The sequence below is a fragment of the Cimex lectularius genome, unplaced genomic scaffold, assembly GCF_000648675.2.
Source record: "Cimex lectularius strain Harlan isolate CLEC.00 unplaced genomic scaffold, Clec_2.1 scaffold26, whole genome shotgun sequence".
Classification (NCBI taxonomy): Eukaryota; Metazoa; Arthropoda; class Insecta; order Hemiptera; family Cimicidae; genus Cimex; species Cimex lectularius.
In genome coordinates, this window is record NW_019392721.1 from 754,522 (window position 1) to 779,224 (window position 24,703).

The 24,703-nt window shown below is 36.9% G+C and overlaps 1 protein-coding gene across 1 annotated transcript in view; it reads right to left on the reverse strand.

The window, feature by feature from the left end:
* Window positions 1–1,054: 1,054 nt before the first annotated feature.
* LOC106664035 (vesicular acetylcholine transporter) overlaps window positions 1,055–24,703 on the reverse strand; it is a 26,515-nt gene continuing 2,866 nt past the window's right edge. Inside the window, exon 2 of the mRNA XM_014389401.2 lies at window positions 1,055–3,348. Coding sequence (XP_014244887.1) covers window positions 1,251–3,143 — 1,893 coding nt within the window. The 5' untranslated portion in view covers window positions 3,144–3,348 and the 3' untranslated portion in view covers window positions 1,055–1,250. The remainder of the gene's footprint in view (window positions 3,349–24,703) is intronic.

Sequence of the window (24,703 nt, forward strand, 5' to 3'; positions counted from 1 at the left end):
TACAAAACTTTATGCTTCTTAAACACTAAACAATTTTAATATAATTCTCTTTATAAATATACTTTTTATTACATTCTATAACACGGAATGATATGTATTTGTTCGTCCTTGGCTGAACATCTTAGAGCCTAAAATCTTAAAAATTAAAACCAATCTTGATTTTCGCAAGTCGCCACCTGGTCGGATTACTGTTTTAAAATAACGAGAACGACATAAATAAAACCGGATGGCGTGTCATGAAGATCAAGATGGTAAATTACAAACTATGTTTACAAATGACAACACGCCACACACTCCAGACGCAATTTCCCATTATGTACATGCTACACGTGCTACACACAAACAATTGTAATATATTTAAAAATTAAAAACAAACAAATTATACAAATTTTTTTTTAAATAGAAAAATTTCTCAACTATACAGCGATGAATTCGGGGAGGGATAAATTTCCTTTTTAAATCTATAAACGCTCAACATAAGCGGACACATCACAGAAAGATTTTATGTTTTTCCACCCCCCACTTGCGTTCAGACTCTCACAACACTTATGCACCACTATATTCAAAATATATCGTACCGAAATCACACGGATTAAAGTATTATGCTCTAAATTTTTATACAAAAAAAAATTTTAAAAAAATGTATTCCCCAAATAAGTACAATCTAATCAATTCGAGGGAGAGTCAAGGTAAATTTTTGAATTAACATAAAACGCCAGTTTTGTGATTTATGTGATAGAATTGGCTCTAAGCTTAACTTAATTTATGATAATTAGTGTTAACGACTCAATTTCTATTGTGAACACTCACAGGAATTTATTTCATTAACGTATCGAAACTCAAATTTTTTTTTAAAATTTACATCATAAAATCACGGTCAAAAGTAAACAATATACAACAATTATTAAAATTTATTTATTTTTGAATTAACTTATTAACTTAAAAATTAACTTGAATTAATTTTTTCATACATAATTTTTTCATAATTTTTTTTTTATAGTGCTGCCTAGAGCCTGGTTCTTTAATAAATTATTCTTAATAATGAAAGCACTGATGTACTTTGTATATAATAAAAAATCAAATGTAACAAACATCGATATTTAATAAATAATCGCACTTTTTACTAACGAAGTTCTAAATATTTAAAACCCAAAGAAAATTTCCAAAAATGTCATCTAAGACACCGGTTTTTATAATTCGTTGCAATAATATAATAGATAGGTTCTAGGTTGGTTATCAAAAAATGATTTTTAAAATCCGGATCTGAAAGGATTTCTATCGGCTTCGCTCTCAGGACGACGGAAAGGATTTGTATCACCGCTCGGCTCCTGTTGGGGTTGGTAGGTTTGCCCAGTCTGATAGCCGTGTCCACTTTGAAAGGGTTGTTGGTACTGTGATTGGGAGGTTTGGTACTGAGGTGATTGGTAGGGTTGCTGAGGGGCAGGCTGATAGCTAGTTTGCCCCTGGGCCGGTCTGTATTGCGGCGTTTGGTAACCTTGCTGGGGTTGTTGATAGGTAGACTGCTGGACAGGCGCTTGTGGCAATTGTCTTTGGTACGCCGTCTCCGGTTTTTGAGACTCCTGCTTGTACCGGTCCATACTGGTCTCTTCGAACTTCTCCTCAGGTTGATATTCCAAATGGTTTTTAACCTCTCCAGTTACCGGCTGTTGATCTTGCATCGTATAAGTCTGATACTGTTTATCGGGTGGATCTGCCATGAGTATATTCGCTTCGTTTTCAAACGGCTTGAAATCGTATATGTTTCTCAAGTACATCAAAACAGGAGCGTATAGGAGGTTTGAAAATGCGATTCCTATGTTTAAAGCTGTAAAGCCGATCGCTTCGACGACATTGCCCGCGATTATCGGTCCGATTGCGTACGCCATGGAATAGGAGATGTCCGCGATGGCGTAAATACTTCCGTAGACGGAGACGTACCTCACGTCTACCAGGTAGCCCAGGGTCGGCAGGAGGGCAGTGTCGATAAGCGCGATTCCGAAACATATACCGCAAATTGGTATCATTAAGACTTTATACGAGCTTGAAAACGGTATGATAAAACAGCAAAGTCCTTCAAGCGCCAAACCACCTGCTGCCATCAGCCATTGATAATGCGGATATTTCCTGGCCATTTTTACAGTTAAAATGACCCCGAGTACATGAGGGAAGAAAGCTGGCAGCCAAATCATGCCGATTTTCCAGTTATCCGTGGTCAAATTGTCCTCCATCCAAAGTGAAATGGTCGGCTCTAGAAAAGCAAGCGCGACGTTTGACATCATGAGGGCACCGGAGCATACTGCGATGTAAGGGTCAATGAATAATTTCCAAATCGGTACTGTGTCTTTTTGGTTGGACAGTTGACGGTTTTCCTTTAAAGTTTCTGACAATGGTTTCATAACTAGCAATAGCATAAAACCATCGAGTAAAGATACGAACGCGAGGATTAGAAAGGGGACTTCTTTTCCTGCGAATTGGTACAAAGCTCCTCCGAATGGTGGCGCGACGAGACACCCGAAGCTGATAAATGCCAACGCGATGCCCAACGCTTTAGAACGTTCGTTCTCTTCAGTGAACCTGTCTGCGATCATAGCCAGACCGGAAGTGTCCGCAAATGCCGATCCGACTCCTTGAAGGCTCCTGGCAAAAAATAAAACACCGTAGCTTCCACCGCAGGCGAAGACGGCCGTGGACAAGAACATTATGCACAGTCCTATCATCATAGGCACGTCATAACCTATCTTATCGATGAGTGCGCCCGAAAACGGATTTACCATCAGTTGGACTATCGCTTTCGACGCGAAAAGTATCCCCGTGGCACTGTCTTGTCCGTGGTGGTCCCTCGGCCTAGGAGGCATCGTCGCTCTCGTCCCGTTGATTAAAGGTCCCAGCGTCGTGACTTCCGGTTCTCCCCAGGCACCGACGTACCTCAAATAGTCCGGTATGATCGGTACTATAACCATATACAACATATTGTCTAACAACAAAGCTATAGATACAATAACTAAAATCAATTTCCTTTGGTTTTTCGGCTCTTGTAATTTCGCCCATACTATATCCTTGACTTCCCCGACCTCTAAATTTATTGCCGGAATGGTCCATGTTTTCACACGGTTCCAACATCCTTTCAACGGATTCCCTTCCATTTTACCCTTATCGATCTACAGCTATACAATAAAAAGTACTTATTCTAAGAACCACTACCACTTATTATTATCGAAGTTAATGTGGTCGTCCGCATCTCGGTGTGATGGACAGCTCAAACGCAGCCGACTTCTCTCGGTCCCTGGTAGATCTCCAAGTTCTCACTGGGTTGTACAAGCCGATCGGCGAGCGAGCATGATCACAAACCTTTAAAAAGATACAAAAAAACGGAATTAATTCAAAAGGCCAATCTCTTTTTTTTTCTTTTTTTTAAATTCTTTATAAATCTTGGCATTGATTATTTCATTACTGCAACTTTTCACATTAAGATTTTATCCGATTTGTATCCCATCAAAGGTGTGAGATCATATGAAATATTATTTTTTTACCAAGGACCTGAGTCTCCGGCCACGACACCTTTGCAACTTGGTATATTACAACGGCGTTTTGGCCAGGATCTAGCTGTAATACAAGAATACAACACCAAAGAAAATAAAAAAATGTGACATTCATAAATTTTCTATTAAAAGAACCATTTGCAAATTAGAAAAAAATATCAAAAGCAGCACATAATGAAATACAATGCTATCAAGATTTCTATTTTTTTTTACAAATCCTTGTCAAATTTTTCAAAAGTAATAGTCTAAATTTTTATAACTCAATTATCAAAAATTGAATAAAATTTAATAATTTCAAGTTTTTAGACAACTATTGTATCTATCACAATGCACAATGGCTTGTCATCTAAGATTATTATTTTATGTCTATAAAAATAGAACTATCATCCCGGCTTTTCATGTTGACGATTATAAACCATTGCTCCATGTTTTTATACAGGGTGTTTCACTACTCCTACGATAAAGTTCATCAAGTGTTTCTACACCTCAAAAGTAACACAAAAGTTCGTATGAACCATAGTCCGATTCTCATCCTATTCACAGTTTTTTTCTAGTTTTTTCGGTTTTCGTCATAAATCTACTCGTAGCTCTTGAACTATTAATTTTTTGGGAAATCCAAAAACCAATGAAATAAGCGTAAAATTTCTTTTAAAAAAGCACTATCCTCGAACAATTTAATTTTCGGTAAAAAAATTAAATCTTTCAAAAACTGCTAAATTTAAATTTTTTAACAGAAATAAATTTGCAACCTCGTTGGCAAAATTAACGATAGACCTTTGCCAATTTCATAAAAACCTCTTCGTAAGCTTTCTAGAGTATAGACTTTTTTTAAATTACCATGAACCAAAATGCAGAAATTTTGATAAGTGGGAAAAAATGGTGGACGCTGTAAGAAGGGGGAATGAAAATCTAGTATAATTTAACTTTGTGTCCTCGGCAAAATTAACGGTAGACCTTGGCCAATTTCATTAAAACCTCTTCGTAAGCTTTCTAGCTGTACAGACTTTTTTTAAATTACCATGAACCAAAATGCAGAAATTTTGATAAGTGGGAAAAAACGGTGGACGCTGTAAGAAGGGGGAATGAAAATCTAGTATAATTTAACTTTGTGTCCTCGGCAAGGTTAACGGTAGACCTTGGCCAATTTCATAAAAACCTCTTCTTAACCTTTCTAGCAGTATAGACTTTTTTCAAATTACCATGAACCAAAATGCAGAAATTTTGATAAGTGAGAAAAAATGGTGGACGCTGTAAGGATGGGGAATGAAAATCTAGTATAATTTAACTTTGTATCCTCGGCAAAATTAACGATAGATTTGCGTCGTTATGACAGCCAAAGTAGGTAGTGTAAATATTTGGGATTGATATACAAAGAACACTAAGTGGACCAGTATACGTGGATTTTTCTTTTTTCAAAATACTCTACCAGACTTGCTGGAGGTCGTTTCTTTAACAGTAAGAACTCAGATCATTTTGCATCATGATGGAGGTCCATCTCATTTTAGTGGGCTGTTCAACATTGACAATATTCAATTAATTAATATTTTTATGTAAGGCGTAGTTAGCCGAATGTGTTGGGTTCGAATCCCGCTTGTGACACTAGCTTTTTCATTTCAACCAAAACCTTACATAAAAAGATAGGTTCTCTCAACACGACACGCAAGAATGGCACAATTACGCCGAAAACAAACACTTTGAGCCCTGAAGATGATCTCAATAATGATCGAAACGTCGGCACGATAAAGACGTTTTTCTGAAACTTACATCACACCAGACAGCACCTCACGATTTCTGAACAATCATCGACTAATCGTCACGATTCACCTCACCACACCGTAAAAAATTAATTAATAGAAAGAAGAAATTTGGTCAATCGGACCTCTAAATATAATGGATTGACAACTTTTTTTAAAAGTTAAATTTTGCCCAGGACAAAATGTTGAATTCAAGAATTATTCAGAAATCGTGAGATGCGGTCTGGTGTGATGTAGGTTTCAGAAAAACATTTTCTTTATCGTGCCAACGTTTCGATCTTTATTGAGCCCTGAAGATGATCTCAATAAAGATCGAAACGTTGGCACGATAAAGAAAATGTTTTTCTGAAACCTACATCTCACCAGACCGCATATCACGATTTCTGAATAATTATCGATTAACGGTCACTAATCACCACACACGTTGAATTCAAGATAAACCGCACTTACTCTTTTTCACACTGTTACCACTTTTTTTTCAATTTAGCATAAAATTTCTGCATTTTGGTTCGCTGTAATTAAAGAAAATGGTATAGCACTAAAATGCTTATTTAGCGAAGAAATTTTTATGAAATTTGCAAAGTCTATCGTAAATTTTTCTTTTTTTTACTTGTAAATTACCACTTTTCCGAAGTAGAAAATTTAATTTTTTACAGGTTTTAAATTTAGCTGTTTTTGAAAGATTTAAAGTTTTCTTTTAGCAAAAGTTAAATTATTCTAGAAGGGTGCTTTCTTAAACGAAATTTAACATTTTTTTAACCTTTTTCGATTTCCGGAAAAGTGAACAGTTCAAAAACTGCGGGTAGATTTATAATAAAATATATTAGATCGTTGAAAAAACAAAATGTTGAAATTCTGCGAAAGGTAACTAATCGTACGTACTTTTTTTGTTGAACTTGAGGTGTAGTACCTGACTAACTTTGTCCTACGAGTAGTGAAACACCTTGTATAAGAAGAATGCAGATAAGGCCAAAAAGCTCGCATTTTGTTCGATGTAAGTAAAGAAAATGGTACAGCCCTAGAAATCTTATTTACCGAAGAAGTTATAAAATTTTCGAACCTCTATCATGAATATTTTTCCGAGGTAGAAAATTTAATGTTTTACAGGTTTTAAATGTAGCTGTNCGTGACCTCGATCCACTCGGACACTAACTTCCCATCTCAACCCCACCTTTTGAATTTTCCCTCCTTTTTGCCATTTTTCAATCCCGCTCGTGCCATTGAATTTTTTAATCTCAACTAAAAACCTTAATTAATTGAAATATATTAATAGGTCAAGCGGACCACGAACTTATTGAATTTAACGAAAACGTAAAATTTTGAAATTCTGCGAAAGGTAATCAATCGTACAATGCTTCGTATGAACTTTTTCGTTGAACTTGAGATGTAGAACGTGACTAACTTTGTCGTACGAGTAGTGAAACACCCTTTATAAAAAAAAATGCAGATAACCCTAAAAAGCTCGTAAAATTCATCGCTCTTGACAAATAAGAATCACACAGTTAACAAGGACTTACACGAAAGGAAAAATTCACCAGAAGTCGACCAGCCGAGCGATTAATCTTTCAAAGAAAGGTACAATACAGTCTCGCCTCGGGGTTGTAAGTGCTTGGGGAGGATTGTTCGGGGATCTGTCGTACGAAAAGGGTCGCCTTCAAAGCCGTGTCCACGCAAGGTTTCTTCTAAGCTTCCTTTTCAGGACAAATCCGAGGATTTGACGGCAAATTGCCCTACGAAAAGCCTCATCTGGCTTTTTTTCCCTCGTATTGGTTACCACTGGTCAAATTAAAATATAATCTGGCCGTAAATTTATAAAACATTGTCAATCTTGAAAGTTTATTGTGAATATCGAGCCAGGTTTTGTTATTCTATCAACGTTGACAGATCCCATTTCATTCTCTGATCCCAAACCTTTGATAGTAATCTATGTAAAAAAAGGGATTCCAGAACAAATATAAAACCTGACTAGTAGAGAAACCGGATTGAGATAACCCTGTTTGACAAATCCTGAAACATCCCTCCGACGTCGTGGCTTATCTTAATATTCATCAGAATCATGGAAAATAAAATGGTAAGATTTTTTTAAAAAATCTATAAATCGTGAACATTCACGTGTTTTTTGAATATCTAATAGTGGTTATCTTTGTCAAACCTACGAGTAAACAGTAAATCACGTTGTTTTTTTTTGGCTTTTTATTGTATATTACCCGGGGACTGCGGTAGCCGAGTGGTTAGCATGAGAGACTCTCACGCCGCGGTCGTGGGTTCGATTCCCACCGTCGCCTCTGGCCCTTTTTTTCACAATAACCCCCCCAAATTTGAACACACATATACGAATTGTCACATGGCTAATATGCATAGTTCATAACGCCAAAAAAAAATTGTATATTACAACTACCTGCATTTTGGTATTTGGTATATAGTAATAATGTATGAATAAATCATTATGAAAACAAGAGTGGAGAAACTACCCACTGGTAGTACTCCTAACTATTCTTTATTCAATTGTCACTGGATAGAAGATCCCGTGGCCATCGTCTTTTTAGTCGGCGAAGAGGGTTGGAAGGAATTCGTCGGGATGAGAGGATTTGAATTTGAGGATTTATAGTGGTTGGGAAGTTTGTGAAAAATTTTTGGTAACGGGAGTGGATTACATCTTGGACAAAAGGAATATTTAGGTCTTTATGGGTAGTATCGTTGGACACATAAAAAGGACCATTTTTCTGAGGATGATGGATTGGGCTCTTTGGATGCGTAGGATATTGGAATGTTTAGCTGAACCCCGCACTTCCAGTCCATAAGTTCATATTGGCTTCACTAGGGTGATATAAAGTAGTCTTTTGTTTAAGAAAGGTAGGTTAGAACGTCTGTCAAGAAGTCTTGAAAGTGCTCTGTAACGTTTCATAACTTCTTGCCGTTTCAGTCGTGTGTGGGGATTCCACGTCAGACGTTTGTCAATGTATAGTCATAGGTACCGCACCTTACCCACAGTTGGTACGAGTATTTGATTGAAGTAGACTGGAGGAAGGATCTTTTGAGGAAGTTGAAGGTTATGCGGATGAATTTTTCTGGAAGGTTTCGCGTGGAAACGACTGGTTCAGATTTGCTTGAAAGGATCGCAGTGTCGTCTGGAAAGGTGGTGGTAGTTTGAGGATGGGATGGGAGGTCTGCCGTGTACATTTGGTACAGTACGGGCGCCAGAACACTGCCCTGCGGAACACCAGAAAGGAGAAGGTGGTTTGGGGAATACGGCGATCCTTCAATGACTCGGAAGTACCGGTAGTTTCGAAGGATAAGGTACTAGGTTGAGGGAAAGATGTCCTTGAACGAGAACAGCAAGCCCGGGTGCCAAACTCGATCGAAGGCCTGGGCCACAACAAGAAAAGCACCCGAACAATACTGTCCCAACTCAAGAGAGGCAGAAATTACATCTACAACTCGGTGGCACTGCTGAACTGCTGAGTGACCGTCACAAAATCCAATTGATGGTCGGCGATGACTTTTTTAGAATTAAGGATTGAGAGGATTCGTTTTAAAACAAGCCGTTCTAGGATTTTTCCTAAAATCGGTAGTAGGCTAATGGGTCTGTAGGAAGTAGGACATGTTTCCAGGGACTAGGAAAATAGGTTGTACGTAGGGCTGAATTAAATATATAGTTGATAACCCTAACCGTCCCCAAAAAAACGTGTTAATGGTAAAAGGTCTAATTAAATAGTATGTAAGTACAGACAGTCTACTTCTTTTTATTACAGTAACACAGTCGTTCAAGTTAAATGCCGTTGTGATAGGAAAGGAAGCCGATTTGGAAACGGAGTTGAAGGGCTGGATCGCGTGTAAACGTGCAGACCTTGAACTCAGATCCGTGCAGGAACGGGGTTGCCACCCCTATTTTCATCCCCTTGTACCATTTGCGTTAATACGGCAGTGTTTGCGTGTGAATGTTCACGTACGTACCAGGAATGAATTCACCCTCGGTGGATGAAAACCGGCTCGGAAAAAAAGGCTAGTATGCGATGTATGATCTCTTAAAAAAAACATAATTAAAAAAAAGCTTTATTTTTATTTAATTGAATTGAAAAATGGCAAAAAGGAGGGAAAATTCAATTAAAATTTTATGAGCACAACCATCTAATAAATTGTTTGTTAAACTTAATTGTTTTAAATAAAGTTACTCCTAACCATCATAATTAAACAATGTTTATAAAAACCTTTGCATTTTTGATCTCGTTTAATTTGGTTTACATTAAAATAACATGTAATTAATATAACGACAAAATTACATGTACTTAATTTGAAATAAATTACAAAAAATATGAGTCCTGTTCTGATGCTACCCGACATTACAAAATGGTGTAATTTTACGAGCAAAACTATGAAATAAATTGTTAATTAAATTTTATGAGCAAAACCGTGTAATAAATTGTTCCCATTTTAGTATATGTACTGCCGAAGCGAGTNACCTCGATCCACTCGGACACTAACTTCCCATCTCAACCCCACCTTTTGAATTTTCCCTCCTTTTTGCCATTTTTCAAATGTCGTGTAATCTATGTGATTCTCGGCGACAAATGAAATGAATGATCGTGGGTTCGAATCCCGCTCGTGACACTAACTTTTTTACCTCGACTAAAAACCTTAATTAATTGAAAGATATTAATTGGTCAAACGGACCACGAAATCTAGTGAATTGCTTTTACTGTTGAACTTTAAACACATGAACTTAATTTCTCAAAGTTCTGTTATCACAAGTGTAAAAAATTTGATTTTTCGATAGGACAATCTTAGTATTAAATCCAAAGATGCCATCATGGTTAGACACAGAGGTTATTAAACCTACGGATCGGTGGTTTGGTGGATGAATGCATCACAGACGGACTAGGATTTTCAGAATTTCCCAGCTAGCAATCTGGGCAAACCTGAGGCAACTGATGTCCTGGAAGATCTGCATCTCTCGCCACTGCATATCTGCATCCAAGGAGAGGCTAGAACCACAATTCGCAGACTAATGCGTAACAGGAAAAATAATAAAATAGAATCACTAAATGAAAAAGAGTAACCAAAGCTTTGGGAACAAATGCAGAGAGATGATGTTCTAGGATACCTGTCGACGCCATGATCCCAAAATTCAGATTTTTTATCCCAAAGAAATTTCAAATCAAAATTCCCCGTGGATTAAACTTGAAGACAGTTAATGCCAAATATATCTCGTATACACATGGTTCCAAGATTAATATGAGTCAGGGGCGGTATTTATGGAAATAAACCAAGGACTTGAATAACATGCATTGGGCATGTTAATGCAGCATTTCAGATTATGTCTATTGAACACTGCAAGATTAAAACACTAGGTATTACATAAAAGCATAGCCATCTATTCGGACAGACGGGGCGCACTAAAGGCTACTACTTCATCGCTAGTAAGTCCTCAGCGGTTTGGAGATGCATAAGGACTTATCAGCCTGTTGAAGACAACAAAAAAATCACATTTATTTGGGTATCATTGCATGTAAGGCTAGGGAGCAAGGTTAAAGCTGATAAATTGGCCGAAGAAAATCCAGTCAGAACAACTATCCAACCTGAACCCTTTCACAGTGTACTAAATTGGCAAAATGTATATCTATCAGGTATTTGGTTAAATATAAGTCCTTAGTTCAATGAAAACTAGTTAGAACTTGAACGATAAGGACATGAATAGACTTGAAGTAGAAGAAACAAGCCTGGGCAAACATTGCTTGGAAGAATATCAGCAGAAGTCCAGTGAGTGCGATGGCATATGTAAGGTGAAATTCGTATTCCTAAGAGAGGAAAAGCCAAATCTTGAATGATGTAACAACAAAGGATGTACTCTGGGCTTTGTTGAAAAGTTTAAAGTTTAACGAAAAGCTGTAGATAATAATGGGGACTGACCATAAGCAAGTATTGGTCAAGATACGCAACGTCTTAAAGCAGTTGATATTTCTTCTATTTTCTTGGAGTTTCTTTATTTGTTCATGATGTTGTTCAGTCGCACAGTCGAGTCCGATTCTTTGCAACCCCATCGGCCAAGTCCCGTCAGGCCCTCCTTTCTTCTGCTGTCTTCTGAATTTGACTCAATTTCATGTTGGTTGCATCTATGACACTGTCAAACCTGTTGTGATTTTTTCTTTATTTTTTGCTTGGGGCTGTTTTTCCGGTATTGACCTCTTTCAGCTCATGACACTGTCTAACCCTCTCATCCTTTGCCGTCCCGGTCTTCTTTGACCATCAATACTTCCCAGAATCAGGGTCTTCTTCAGTGAGTGCTCCCTTCTCATTTGGTGGCCAAAGTGGGCTTCAGTTTCATTATCTGACCTTCCTGGGAAAAGTCAGTCTTGATTTATTTTAGGATTGACTGGTTTGATCTTCATCAAGGGATTCTCAAGAGTTTTCTCCAGCACTGTAGCTGAAAAGAATCTATTCTTCGGCACTCGGCCTTCCTTATAGTCCAACTCTCGCAGCCATAAATGACTACTGGGCATATGCGGACTTTTGTTGGCAGAGAGGTCCCTACTTTTTATCGTGCTGTTTAGGTTCGCCATGCTTTCCTCCCAAAGACCAATTTGTCCATAAGAAATTATGTCAATATGCCCTGTTTATTTATAATTTAGATAAAAAAGGCAGTTTACAACACGTTTTTCGGTTATGTTTATAATAACCGTCTGCACTTTTTGCACACGTCAGTTTAAACAAGTCTTACCCCTCCTATTTCCCCTCCAACATTTTCAAATTGCTCCGGCTCAATTTACTCCCCGGATTAATCTGTGGAAGGTGAGATTTCCAAGTGGAAGCTGGGGAGAGAACAAAATAACAAAGTAGCGCCGGAAGGCAAGCTTTGTGCACCACCCTGTAATTGGGTTTTCCTACTCCCTTTCTGTCAATGACAACCGTTCACTATGGGGCCCTCTTTTTTCCCCCCTTTCGACTGTCTCCCGCCTCTTTATCCCGCCCCAATTTGTATGTGGCTTTGTTTTTTGTTTCCAATTCTGAATGTTTTCATTACGTGTATAAATTAAGTAACCAAACCGCGCAACTAAGCTATTCAAAGGTTGGGTGTTATGCAGGACCTAAACCACGCTATGCCAGAAGGCTTAAAATACGCCAACAACTAGAAAATTAATCTCAAATTGAGAAGCATACCAAAGCTAATTGCTATAAATGAACTGCTAGTTTACATATGTATGTACGTTTGTATATTTAATTCTAGTCAGAGGCAGCTGCCATTGTGTTAGCTGGGTCACCCTAATTAAGTCATTAAAACTATTTTACTCTCTTTCCTCCTGGCTAGTTTTTGTCAAGTAGACAATAAAATCGGACAAATTTATATTCCTTAAATTTTATGTCAGTGTAAGATATATTAAATCCATTAGATTTCGTGGTCCGATTGATCAAAAAACATCTTTCAATTAATTAATCTTTATGTAAAGTATTACGATTAATTAAAGTTTTTAGTTTAGATAAAAAAGTCAATGGCACCAGCGGGATTCGAACCCACGATCTTCGGCTTGATACGCCGGAGCTCTACCACTTGAGCTATCGTGATCTCGATCCACTCGGACACCAACTTCTTATCTCAACCCCACCTTTTGAATTTTCCCTCCTTTTTACCATTTTTCAATGTAAAGTATTGGTTGAGATTCAGTGTCACGAGCGGGATTCGAACCCACGATCTTCGGCTTAATACGCCGCTGCTCCCACTCGGACACTTCCCACCTGGGGGGGGGGGAATTCGAAAAGGTGGGTCGAAGTGGAAAGTTTGAGTAGATCGAAGTCATGATAGTACAATTGGTAGAGCAGCGGCGTATTTAGCCAAAGGTCCTGGGTTCGAATCCCGCTTGTGATACTGACTTTTTTAACCAATACCTTACATAAAGATTAATTAATTGAAAGTAAAATATATTTTCGGTGGTAGACCAATTCTCCAAAATTGGGCCACATTAACTTATTTTTAACATTCTGACTGAATACAATAAGAAGATAATGAATTTTCCTAAGTTAGATATTTCCGTTGATCATGAGGGGTTTTATTAGAAAAAATGTTGATCGATTGTGTGATAATGTAAGAAAATTTTGTTTCATTCTTTTTCCTCGTTAAAAACCGGCACGGATCCTGTAAATATTTTCGAGCTTACGATAATCTTCCCAAGCCGGGAAATTCGACAATATTTTCCTAAACGGTAAAATCCTAAAAAAAAAAATTCTCCCAAGCCACGCGCTCTTTTTTCCCCCGGTAGATTTATGGAAGTGGAAAGCAAACATGGTAGTAAATATTAGATCCGCAGCTTTGAGGACTTGTTAGCAAATATTGATGATGGTCTTCTTGTCATGGTACTAATCCAAACGAGCCTCCCCTACTGAATAAAATATTGACGGCAATGAGTTTTCCTATTCCGGGGGAAATTTAGGATTGAAAAACACTTCACATATTACAAACGTCAGAAATTGTTATACGACTTCAAACTTCAATAATTCAATTATGAAAAAAAAAATTGAAATTCTTCAAGAATGTAAATTGACTTATAAACAGTTTGATTTTCTCGTTGTTCCAGAAAATATATTGATTTATTTTTCCATTAAAAGAAATAATTTCGCCAAATTAAATTTAAATTATCCACGTTGATAGGAACAGAACGACGTAAAGCTCATGCATCCTGAATAAATCAGGAAGAGCACTTTTGCAATTTTACCTAAGTTTTCAGACAATTAGGAATGTCCGGAGATCTAATTCTTCCATATTTGACGAAGAACAAAATATTAAATGTGTGGTGATTAGTGGCCGTTAGTCGATGATTATTCAGAAATCGTGAGATGCGGTCTGGTGTGATGTAGGGTTCAGAAAAACATTTTCTTTATCGTGCCAACGTTTCGATCTTTATTGACAACATCTTCAGAGCCTGGGATTTTTAAATTTTACAAATACATGTAGGATGTGAAAAAAATTGAATTTATACAATGCTAGAAAATTTTAGATTCCCAGGCCCTGAAGATGATTTCAATAAAGATCGAAACGTTGGCACGATAAAGAAAATGTTTTTTTGAAACCTACGTCACACCAGACCGCATCTCACGATTTCTGAATAAAAATATTTAATTATCAAAATGCATTTTTTTTATCCGTAAAGATCATCATTAAGCCAGCCTTTTTTACCAAATTGTAGAAGACAATGACAAATAAATTTTCTAAAGAAGTCTAATTACCTGGTTTTCAAACTTTACAAATTTAAGCTGTGTATCGATTATTTTACGGAAAAACTAACGAAATACTGGGTAATCAAAGTTTGGTCCATATTACAAATTTTCGTAAATACTAAAATAATTTTAATTATTAAATGTACACATTTAATTATGTTTAAAATCCGTGAAATATTATGAGAAAATCCATTAGAGTTTGTGGTCCGATTAACCAAATAAATTCTTTTCGATTAATTAATCTTTATTTGAGTTGGGTTGAGATGAAAAAGTCAGTGTCACGAGCGGGATTCGAACCCACGACCTTCGGCTAGATACGCCGCTGCTCTACCACTTGAACTTTGATCCACTCGGACACTAACTTCCCATCTCAACCCCACCTTTTGAATTTTCCCACCTTTTTGCAATTTTTCAAATGTCGTGAAATCTATTCGAATAGATCCCAAATAGTAGAAGACAATTTATATTAGACAAGTTGCTCGTAAAACATTATGGATTTACTAAAGAAACATAATTATCTGGTTTTCCAACTTACAATTTTAAAAAATGTATAAATGTATTTGTTAAATGTAAACAATGTTTGTAAATCCCTGATGATGATCTCAATAAAGATCGAAACGTTGGCACGATAAAGAAAATGTTTTTCTGAAACCTACATCACACCAGACCGCATCTAACAATTTCTGAATAATTACAATTTTAAGCTGTGAATCGATTATTTTATGAAAAAACCAATGAAATACTGGGGTATTCAAAGTTTGGTCTATATTACAATTTTTCGTAAATATTAAAACAAATTTAATCAAATTTAATATGTGTGAAATATTATGAGAAAATCCAATAGAGTTCGTGGTCCGATTGACCAAATAAATTCTTTTCGATTAATTAATCTTTATGTGAGGTGTTGGTTGAGATGAAAAAGTAAGCGTCACGAGCGGGATTCGAACCCACGACCTTCGGACCCAAATGCCGCCGCTCTAACCACTTGAGCAATCGTGACTTCGATCCATTCGGTCGTGGCCACCTCCACCCAACCTTTCGAATTTTTCCCTCCTTTTTGCCATTTTGCAAATGTCGTGAAAATTTTAAGCTATGAATCGATTATTTTATGGAAAAAGTAATGAAATACTGGGGTAGTCAAAGTTTGGTCCATATTACAAATTTGCGTAAATACTAAAACTATTTAATTATGAAATGTACATATTTAATTAATCAGAGATCAAATGAGAAAAATTGAATATAATCAGTAAGATCATCAGATTTACTAAAAATCGCATAAAAATTTGTTCTTCAAGATAATTCTTTGCTTTCAAAATAATACTTTTTTGAAAATATTTTTAGTTTTTATACCTCTTTTTAAATAAGAAACCTGACTTTTTAGCGTTTGCAGAGGTTCCCCCGTAGTTAATACCGTGAAATAAATTTAATGCGGATTATACCGGATTATTATATAGTTCCCGTTTTCCATCAATTAGCTAGGTAAGCCGTAAATAATCGAGGATGTTTTAACGGTTGCGACATCGGTTTAGAGACGCAAGTAAACTAGGCGCAAAAGTTGGGTAAGCTCAGGAGGGCAAAGGTGCACTGTGGGTAAGTTCGTTAATCCCTGGATGTGTGAAAGCTGGCTATTGTTAATTGGCAATAAATCCTATATTTTTATACGCATCAACTTTTACTTCTGAACTCGTAACGAAAACTTGCAACTTTTGGCTTAGCTATGTCACATATTGAAATTTTCATTTTTGAATATTAACGGCAAAAGGAGGGAAAACTCATAAGTTGGGGATGAGATGGGGAGTTGATGTCCGAGTGGATCGAGGTCACGATAGCTCAGTTGGTAGAGCAGCGGCGTATCTAGCCGAAGGTCGTGGGTTCGAATCCCTCTCGTGCCATTAATTTTTTTTCATCTCAACTAAAAACCTTAATTAATTGTAAAGTATTAATTGGTCAAGCGGACCACGAAATTAGTGAATTTTTGAATATTAAACTATTTTGATTTTTATCCTAGTATGCCATGTACACAGGGGTTAAGGGTATTGCCAAAAAAAATTATGATTTTCTTTGAGGTCAACGGCGGCTCACGAGGAATCGTAGGCTAAAGAAGTGAACTTTACATAACCCCAAACTGAGCAGTAATGCAACTTTCCAAGGCCAATGAAGTCCTGGGAATCTTGCGGAATTTACCATTACTACATTTAACCAAACTCCTACGCTATCCCAACCCTACCATGACATTCATGAAAACCTCTGCAGCGGCTACAGTCCCCGTTAGCTGTTGAACCACGGTGACTGTCAAGTCATTAAAGAGGAATTCTAGACTAAGGACTGAAAACACTCAAAACTTAGGGGGTAACGGGTTTCAACTGATGTTTTAAAGGTGGCCATTCACAATGGCTCCCAACAGACCAAACGGAGTGACGCCTTTCCAAAAACTACGTCAACGGCAAAACTGAATTGGCGTGCCAGGCAACGCCGAATATTCGACCGTCCAAACTCCATCGCGCCACTCCAAACATCTATGGCGCGTCGACGGCAAGGCGCGTGCATGACTGGAAAAACCTGGCGTGAACGGTGGAATATTGGCGCGCTGGCTTGGTCGTGAATGAGAAAACCCGCGTTTTTCTATCGCTTTTGTCTTTCTGTCACTGAGCAATCATCTCCGTCGACATTGTCAAAAGTCAAAAACGTTTATTCTTTATTGGCAGTGACACCCAATCGAAACAATCGAAATTTTATATTGAGGTGATGAATTGTACAAAAGTTTACCATGTTTTTGGAACATGGTGGACAATGATTATCACGATAGAAATAAAAGAAATTCGGCCGAAGTCGGTCTACCTTTTTAAAACAAAGGATACAAATGCAACAAGAGATGCGGTATTGATAACCCTAACCCTGAGCATAAATCGTAGTAGAAAGTTTTTTGTAGTTCATCCCTGTAGGGAGAAATCGAAATGTGGCTGCCAATCATGTGGGGTGATGATTTCTCTCATGACAGTCTTTTGTTTTCTAATAAAGGGGTAAGAAGCTGGAGTATAAATAATACGTTAATCTTTTTTTATGTAAGGTTTTGGTTGAATGAAAAAATTAGTGTCTTGAAGAGGATTCGAATCCACGACCCTCGGCTCAATACGCCGCTGCTCTGACCACTTGAGCTATCGTGACCTCGAACCACTCCGACACTAACTTCCCATCTAAACCCCACCGCTCGAATTTTCCCGCCTTTTTTGCCATTTTTTGGTGTCTGAGAGGATCGAAGTCATGATAGCTTAAGTGGTAGAGCAGTGTCCTATTTAGCCGAAAGTCGTGGGTTCGAATCCCCCTCGAGGCACTAGCTTTTTCATTTCAACCAAAACTTTACATAAAAAGATTAATTAATTGAAATAAGTAATTTGGTCAATAGACCACTAATATAATGAATAAATAAGATGTTTCATCCATCCTTAAATAGTTCCTCCAATCTGCGGGTTCAAGGGAAAGTTCTTTCACCAAATCGACGTGGGTATTAAGGCTTGTTATACCATTTCCTCTTCGGTTTTTTGCTTTTTATAAATAAACAAAGCGTAGCTCAAGAGATCGTCATTCATTTTGAGGAAGTAATTCACTAGATGAAGATCGGAGGGACTGGCTGTGGAGCGGTCGTGAATGCCCCCTCAAATTTAACTATACGGCTCGGCGTGGTCCAATTTGGTGAGATTGATAGCCACCTTAAAAGTCATCCTGAGTCTACCACCACTACGAATCCAGGGAGAAGCTAGAGTCACAATTCATAGGCGCTAATATCATACCCGCATAAACGGTAAAATTCTTCACAAGGAATTTCCGGCGGACAAGGTTCTGTATATGCCAAGGGTCAACATGAACCCACATTCAGTTTTGATGAATTGCATACTGAAGGAGAGAGATCTCGATTAATTTCGGCTATATCTAGTGTACAAATGGCTCCAAGAAGTATGGTCCGAAGCTCGTATCTACGGTAAAAATGTAAAGACTAGAATTCATCCTATATGCCACTGTCTTTCGTGGGAGAGTTTTACCACCAAAATTGTGCCACGAATATCAAAAAGCTGGGTAAACTCAACAAAAGAATAGCCATTTATTCGGGCCGTTAGGCGGGAATAGAGGCAACTGCCTTCAAGTCCAGAGCCGTTTGGCATTGAATTAAGACCCTGTAAGCATTATGGGGGGGGGCATAAAACCTCATTCTTAAGGTGCCAGGCATAAGAACAACGAGGAAGCCAATCTGCCAAAAACGCAGGTTCATCCAAGTGTATATCTATCAGAAAATGGGTTTAGGATAAACGCCTCGGTTCCATGGAAATTCCAGGACAGATATCGCGAAAAAGGTCATAAAGGACCATTGAACCTAAGAACAACTACTAAAACAAGAAAAAACCAGTTAGGACTAAAATGATAATAGAACTGCTGACTGGGCACTGCTGAGTAGAGGCATATGCACATACCAGGCGCTGCATAAACAAGCCCATGGGAATGTTTTCAGGACAGAAGCACGCAAAAAAAGATAATTAAAGAACCATAAAAAAAACGGCAGAATTGTTAAATAAAGATGGTAACTAGTTAGGGCTACAACAATAGCATACCGTCTAGACTTAGTACAGCAGAAACAAGCCTATGAAAAGAAGACTTTTGAAAATGTGGTTTCTTAATACTGTAGAATGGAGATTTACTCGGCCAGCCAGGTTTTGTACTAAAGTCCTTAGTAGTAAATTACAGGTCCGTGTAAGATGAAGGTGAAAATTACTGTGTTGATTCTAAATAGCTATTGCCAAACCTAGACACCAGAAAATTTCAGTAAACCGTACTCCATTTAATATACTTTTTAGTGGTGTAATTTCTTCTTCAATACTTCTTTCAAAGATGAAGAAATTGACGAAGGAAAGGAAAAAACCGTGGTTGACGGATTAGTAAGGTGGAAAGGTTAAAAAAAAAGTAGCCAACAAGTGTTAACAAGATATTACATAGATAACTAAAAACGTTTTGAATTTTAAAACTATTTTATTCCGGGAAATAATAATACAATAATATAATATTCAAAGTTAGATTTGGGTTGGTAAATATGGTTGGTAAATGCACTATTTCGGTTTCGAACCCAAATAAAAAACGTTTAATAATTTCATTCAAAATTTCCTTAAGTTTTTTTTAATCTTTCTACCTTATCAATCCGTCAACCACGGTTTTTTCCTTTCCTTCATCAATTTCTTCATCTTTGAAAAAAATATTGAAGAAGAAATTAAACCGCTAAAAAGAATATTAAATGGAGTACGGTTTCTGAAATTTGCTGGTGTCTAGGTTTGGGAATAGTTATTTAGAATCACCATAGTAATTTTCAACTAATTAAGGTTTTTAATTGAGATAAAAAAGTTAATGGCACGAGCGGGATTCGAACCCACGATCTTCGGCTAGATACGCCGCTGCTCTACCACTTGAACTATCGTGACCTCGAGAGCAGCGCCGTAGAGCAGCGGCGTATCTAGCCAAAGATCGTGGGTTCGAATCCCGCTCGTGCCATTGATTTTTTTATCTCAATTAAAAACCTTAATTAATTCTAATATATTAATTAGTCAAGCGGACCACGAAATTAGTTAATTTAAGTAATTTTCACCTTTGAAAAAAAAAATTCTCACAGTTCTGGCTATTAAAACACTTTATTTCCCAACGTTTACAGATTTAAGATTTATCACATCTTATGGGAAATTTAACGTAGATTTCATTGATGTTATCGGATTTGTCCAAAACTTTTGAGTTTTGGCGTTATCATTGTTTATTTGGAGCACGGTCGTGAGCTCTTAAAAATCAGGAAAAGGGGAATAACTACGAAACTGTTGAGATTCAGACCATAGATAATTAGGATGTTTTGGTTCCTTTTTGAATGTAGAATCTACTTGTAAAGTTTGTAACACGAGTAGCCGAACTGTATTAACAAAGTAAATGGACGTGATTTGAACTGGTAGAAAAAAAAAGTAGCTGAGCTGGTGGAATATGCTTTCATGTCATTTTTAGGCCCTAACGGCACGGAAGAGTGTTATAGTGTTTCTCCTCATCCCTAATGGACGAATGGCTCCCGAGGTGCCTCTTAAAGTGAAAATATGACGAAATTCAGGAGTTTCGGTTTCCGAGGGGTTGGAAATGATGACAAGGATAGGGTGGAGCGGGAGAGCAGCGTAAACTTTGCCGCATCTGTGCCTCGGATTCCGAGTTCCCACAGGCCCCTCGGCGCAACCCCAGTCCTGCCAGGCGATCCTTCAGGGCGGAACAGGATAAATTAAACCTATCGGCTTACTCCATCCCCTCGATTCATTAACAAACGGGATCAACTTTCAAACCTGACCCGGGCAATTAATAGCAATCGCGTGGATTACCAATCAACTGGCGCCCGGCCCGTATCAAATAGCTTTCAATTCTAGTTAGGTAGAACATACTTGCAGGTTGAACAATTAAAGAATCACCTGGAAATCAAAAAATATCCCAGTTTATAGCAAACATTTAGCCAAATTCTAAGTTCGCTCTATTATCATTACAGGATTCGATCATAGTATCTCCAGGTTGAAACTTTCAAGTTTCAGCTTTTCTAGTTTCAGATTTATCACAATACTACAAACTATAACACAAATTTTCTAAGTTTTTACACATAACTAAATAAACATCAAGAAACCTAAATCTTCCTCCAAGTAAAGTACTACGGTACGACCTTTCTCAGTCAAGGCTAGGTTTCAGTTACCTAGGTTAAGTTAAGCTAGTAATTTTTTATTTATTATATAAACTATTTAATTGTAACCAATACATGTAAAAATAAATAGTACAAATATGATTCTACGGCCAATACTTCACTCTATAGAGAAAGATTGGCCAGTTGGGTTAGAATGGGTAGAAAAGCTTGGTGTAGAAATTTGGAACTTTTGTAAACGTTTACAAATCAGTTCATTGAAAAAAGGAATGTTGAGGTCGTTGCGAAGTTACTGAAGTAGTAGTAGGTTTGACTGGTTTGAGAACTTTTAATGGAAGTGCTGGAAATTGCATGGCTTGGCGGAACCCCAGTTCTACTCGGTTTGTCCAAAGTGGTCGTAGAGTCTTTCATAGAGATGAGTTTTAATGGTGAAAAGAAGATTCGTTCTTTAAATCTTCTTAGATGTTTTATGTGAAGTTGATGTCTTTGGTCAATGGTATCTGAGAAAGCACTTATATAACATGAATTTATTCAATGACGAACTCATTTGTAGGTTATGAAATTAGGTGGTAGAACCTTCCACTTGTAGTATCATCGAATGGAAAGCAACCAGTACATATAACCTAAGAAGCCAAGACGACAAAAAATAGTACAATAAGGGAAAGACTGCAGTGTTTCTGGGAATAAAACAACCTTAGTTTTCTTATCATCAAAGATCACATGGCGTAGGATTTAATGTTTTTAAATGAATTGATTTTTAGGTTATGAAATTAGATAATAATATAGAATTTTCGAATGCATAATAACCACTACATAACCTAGAAATCCAAGAAGACCCGGAAAAGTACAATAAAGCAGAAAGATGCAGTGTTTTGGGGAAAAAAAACCCTAGTTTTTTTGTATTTAGTTATCATCATCAAAGATCAAATAGCTTAGAAAAGAATTTTCTCAAATGACGTTATTTGAAGGTTATGAAATTAGGTGGAAGAACCTTCCATATACAGTATCTTCGAAAGCAAAGCAACCAGTAAACATAATCTAGGAAACTAAGAAGTCACGAAAAAATTACAATAAGGCAGAAGAATGCAGTTTTTTATACATAAAAAACCGAGTTTTCTAATATTTTATTATCATCATCAAAGATCACATGGCTTATAAATTAATATTTCTAAATGACATAATTTTTAGGTTATGAAATTAACAGGAAGAACCTTCCACACATATTATCTTCTAACACATGGCCGCCACCACTACATAACCTAGAAATCTAAGAAGATCCGGAAAATTACAATAAAACAGAAAGATGCAGTGTTTTGGGGATAAAAAACCCCAAGTTTTCTAGTATTTACTTATCATCATCAAAGATCACATAGCTTAGAAATTAATGTTTCTAAATTACGTTATTTGAAGGTTATGAAATTAGGTAGAAGAACCTTCCACACCCAGTATCTTCGAATGCAAAGAACCACTACATATAACCTAGAAAACCAATACAATAAGGCAAAAGCCTGCAGTGTTTCTGGAGATAAAAACCATAGTTTTCTAATATTTTTTATCATCATCAAAGATCACATAGCTTAGAAATTAATGTTTCTAAATGTCATCATTTTTAGGTTATGAAATTAGGCGGAAAAACCTTCCACAGATAGAATCTGCGAATGCGTAGCAACCACTAGTCATAACCTAGGAAACCAAGAACACACGAAAAAGTACAATAAGACAGAAAGCTGAAGTGTTTTGAGTGATAAAAATCCCATCATCAAAGATCACATAGCTTAGAAATTAATGTCTCTAAATGACATTATTTGAAGGTTATGAAATTAGGTGGAAGAACCTTCCACATGTAGTATCTTCGAAGTGAAAGCAACCAGTACACATAACCTAAGAAACGAAGAAGACAAGAAATAGTACAATAAGTTTCTGCAGTGTTTTTTGGTATAAAACAATGCTAGTTTTCTGTATTTTTTTATAATCAAAGATCACATGGCATAGGAATTAATGTTTTTAATTAACATCATTTTTAGGTTATGAAATTAGGCGGAAAAACCTTCCACACATAAAATCTTTGAATGCATAACAACCACTACATAACCTAGAAAACAGAGAAGACCCATAAAAGTTCAATAAGGCAGAAGTTTGCAGTGTTTTTGGGCACAAAAAAAACCCTAGTTTTTTAGTATTTACTTATCGTCATCAAAGAGCACATCACTTAGAAATGAATGTTTCTCAAATGACATCACTTTTAGGTTATGAAATTGGGCGGAAGAACCTTCCACACATAGAATCTTTGAATGCATAACAACCACTACATAACCTAGAAAACAGAGAAGACCCATAAAAATTCAATAAGGCAAAAGTTTGCAGTGTTTTTGGGCACAAAAAAACCCCTAGTTTTTTAGTATTTACTTATCATCATCAAAGAGCACAAAGCTTAGAAATGAATGTTTCTCAAATGACATCACTTTTAGGTTATGAAATTAGGCGGAAAAACCTTCCATACATGGAATCTTCGAATGGCAAGCAACCACTACAGATTACCTAGGAAATCAAAAAGTTCCAAAAACGTACAATAAGGCAGAAGACTGGATTGTTTCTGGGGATAAAAAACCCTAGTTTTCTAATTTTCTTATCAACATCAAAGATCACATAGCTAGAAATTATGTTTCTAACTGGCATCATTTTTAGGTTATAAAATTAGGCGGAAAAACCTTCCACACATAGAACCTTTGAATGCATAACAACCACTACATAACTTAAGAAAAACCAAAAAAGTACAATAAGGCAGAAGACCTCGTTTTTCGTTTAATTTTTTTATCATCTCTAACAAAATCACCATCAAAGTCTACATGGCTTAGAAATTAATGTCTAATATAGCCTGTGTTTCAAGTTTAGTGTTCGTTTTAGTTAATATCGACGAGGTCAAAAAAACATTATATTTCAATCAATAGATCTGTAGTACGTGAAAGATTTAAGGTAGGTTAAAACCTAACCTAGGAGCAATGCCACAAGGGATTTCATTTTCCGAATTTGAATTAAAATTCAATTCAACCGGCTAATAATAAAATTGCCATGCAGATGTCATTAAGTCCGATGTTGGGACTGCTGGGAATGAGGAGAGCAGTCTTTAGATTGGCAAAGTTGGTTGTTGCGTTGGGGCCTCCCTGCAATCCGACGATTAGATTCTGCCCTCGCGGAACGAGATGAAGGGCGCAACGAGGAGGGTCGTGGGATTTGATTATTTTTGCTTTTTTTCGATCTTTCATCTTTCTATCTAGGGGGATGTTAATTTTTTATTTAAACGGCCTAAAATGTCAAAATTGTACTTTTTATGACAGCTGTATTACAGACCTAGAAAATTAGCGGTAGCCGAGTGGTTAGCATGAGAGACTCTCACGCCGCGGTCGTGGGTTCGATTCCCACCGTCGCCTCTGGCCCTTTTTTCCCGATAACCCCCAATTTGAACAACATATATAAGAATTCGTCATGGCTAATATGCAAAGATCATAAGGCAAAAAAAAAAA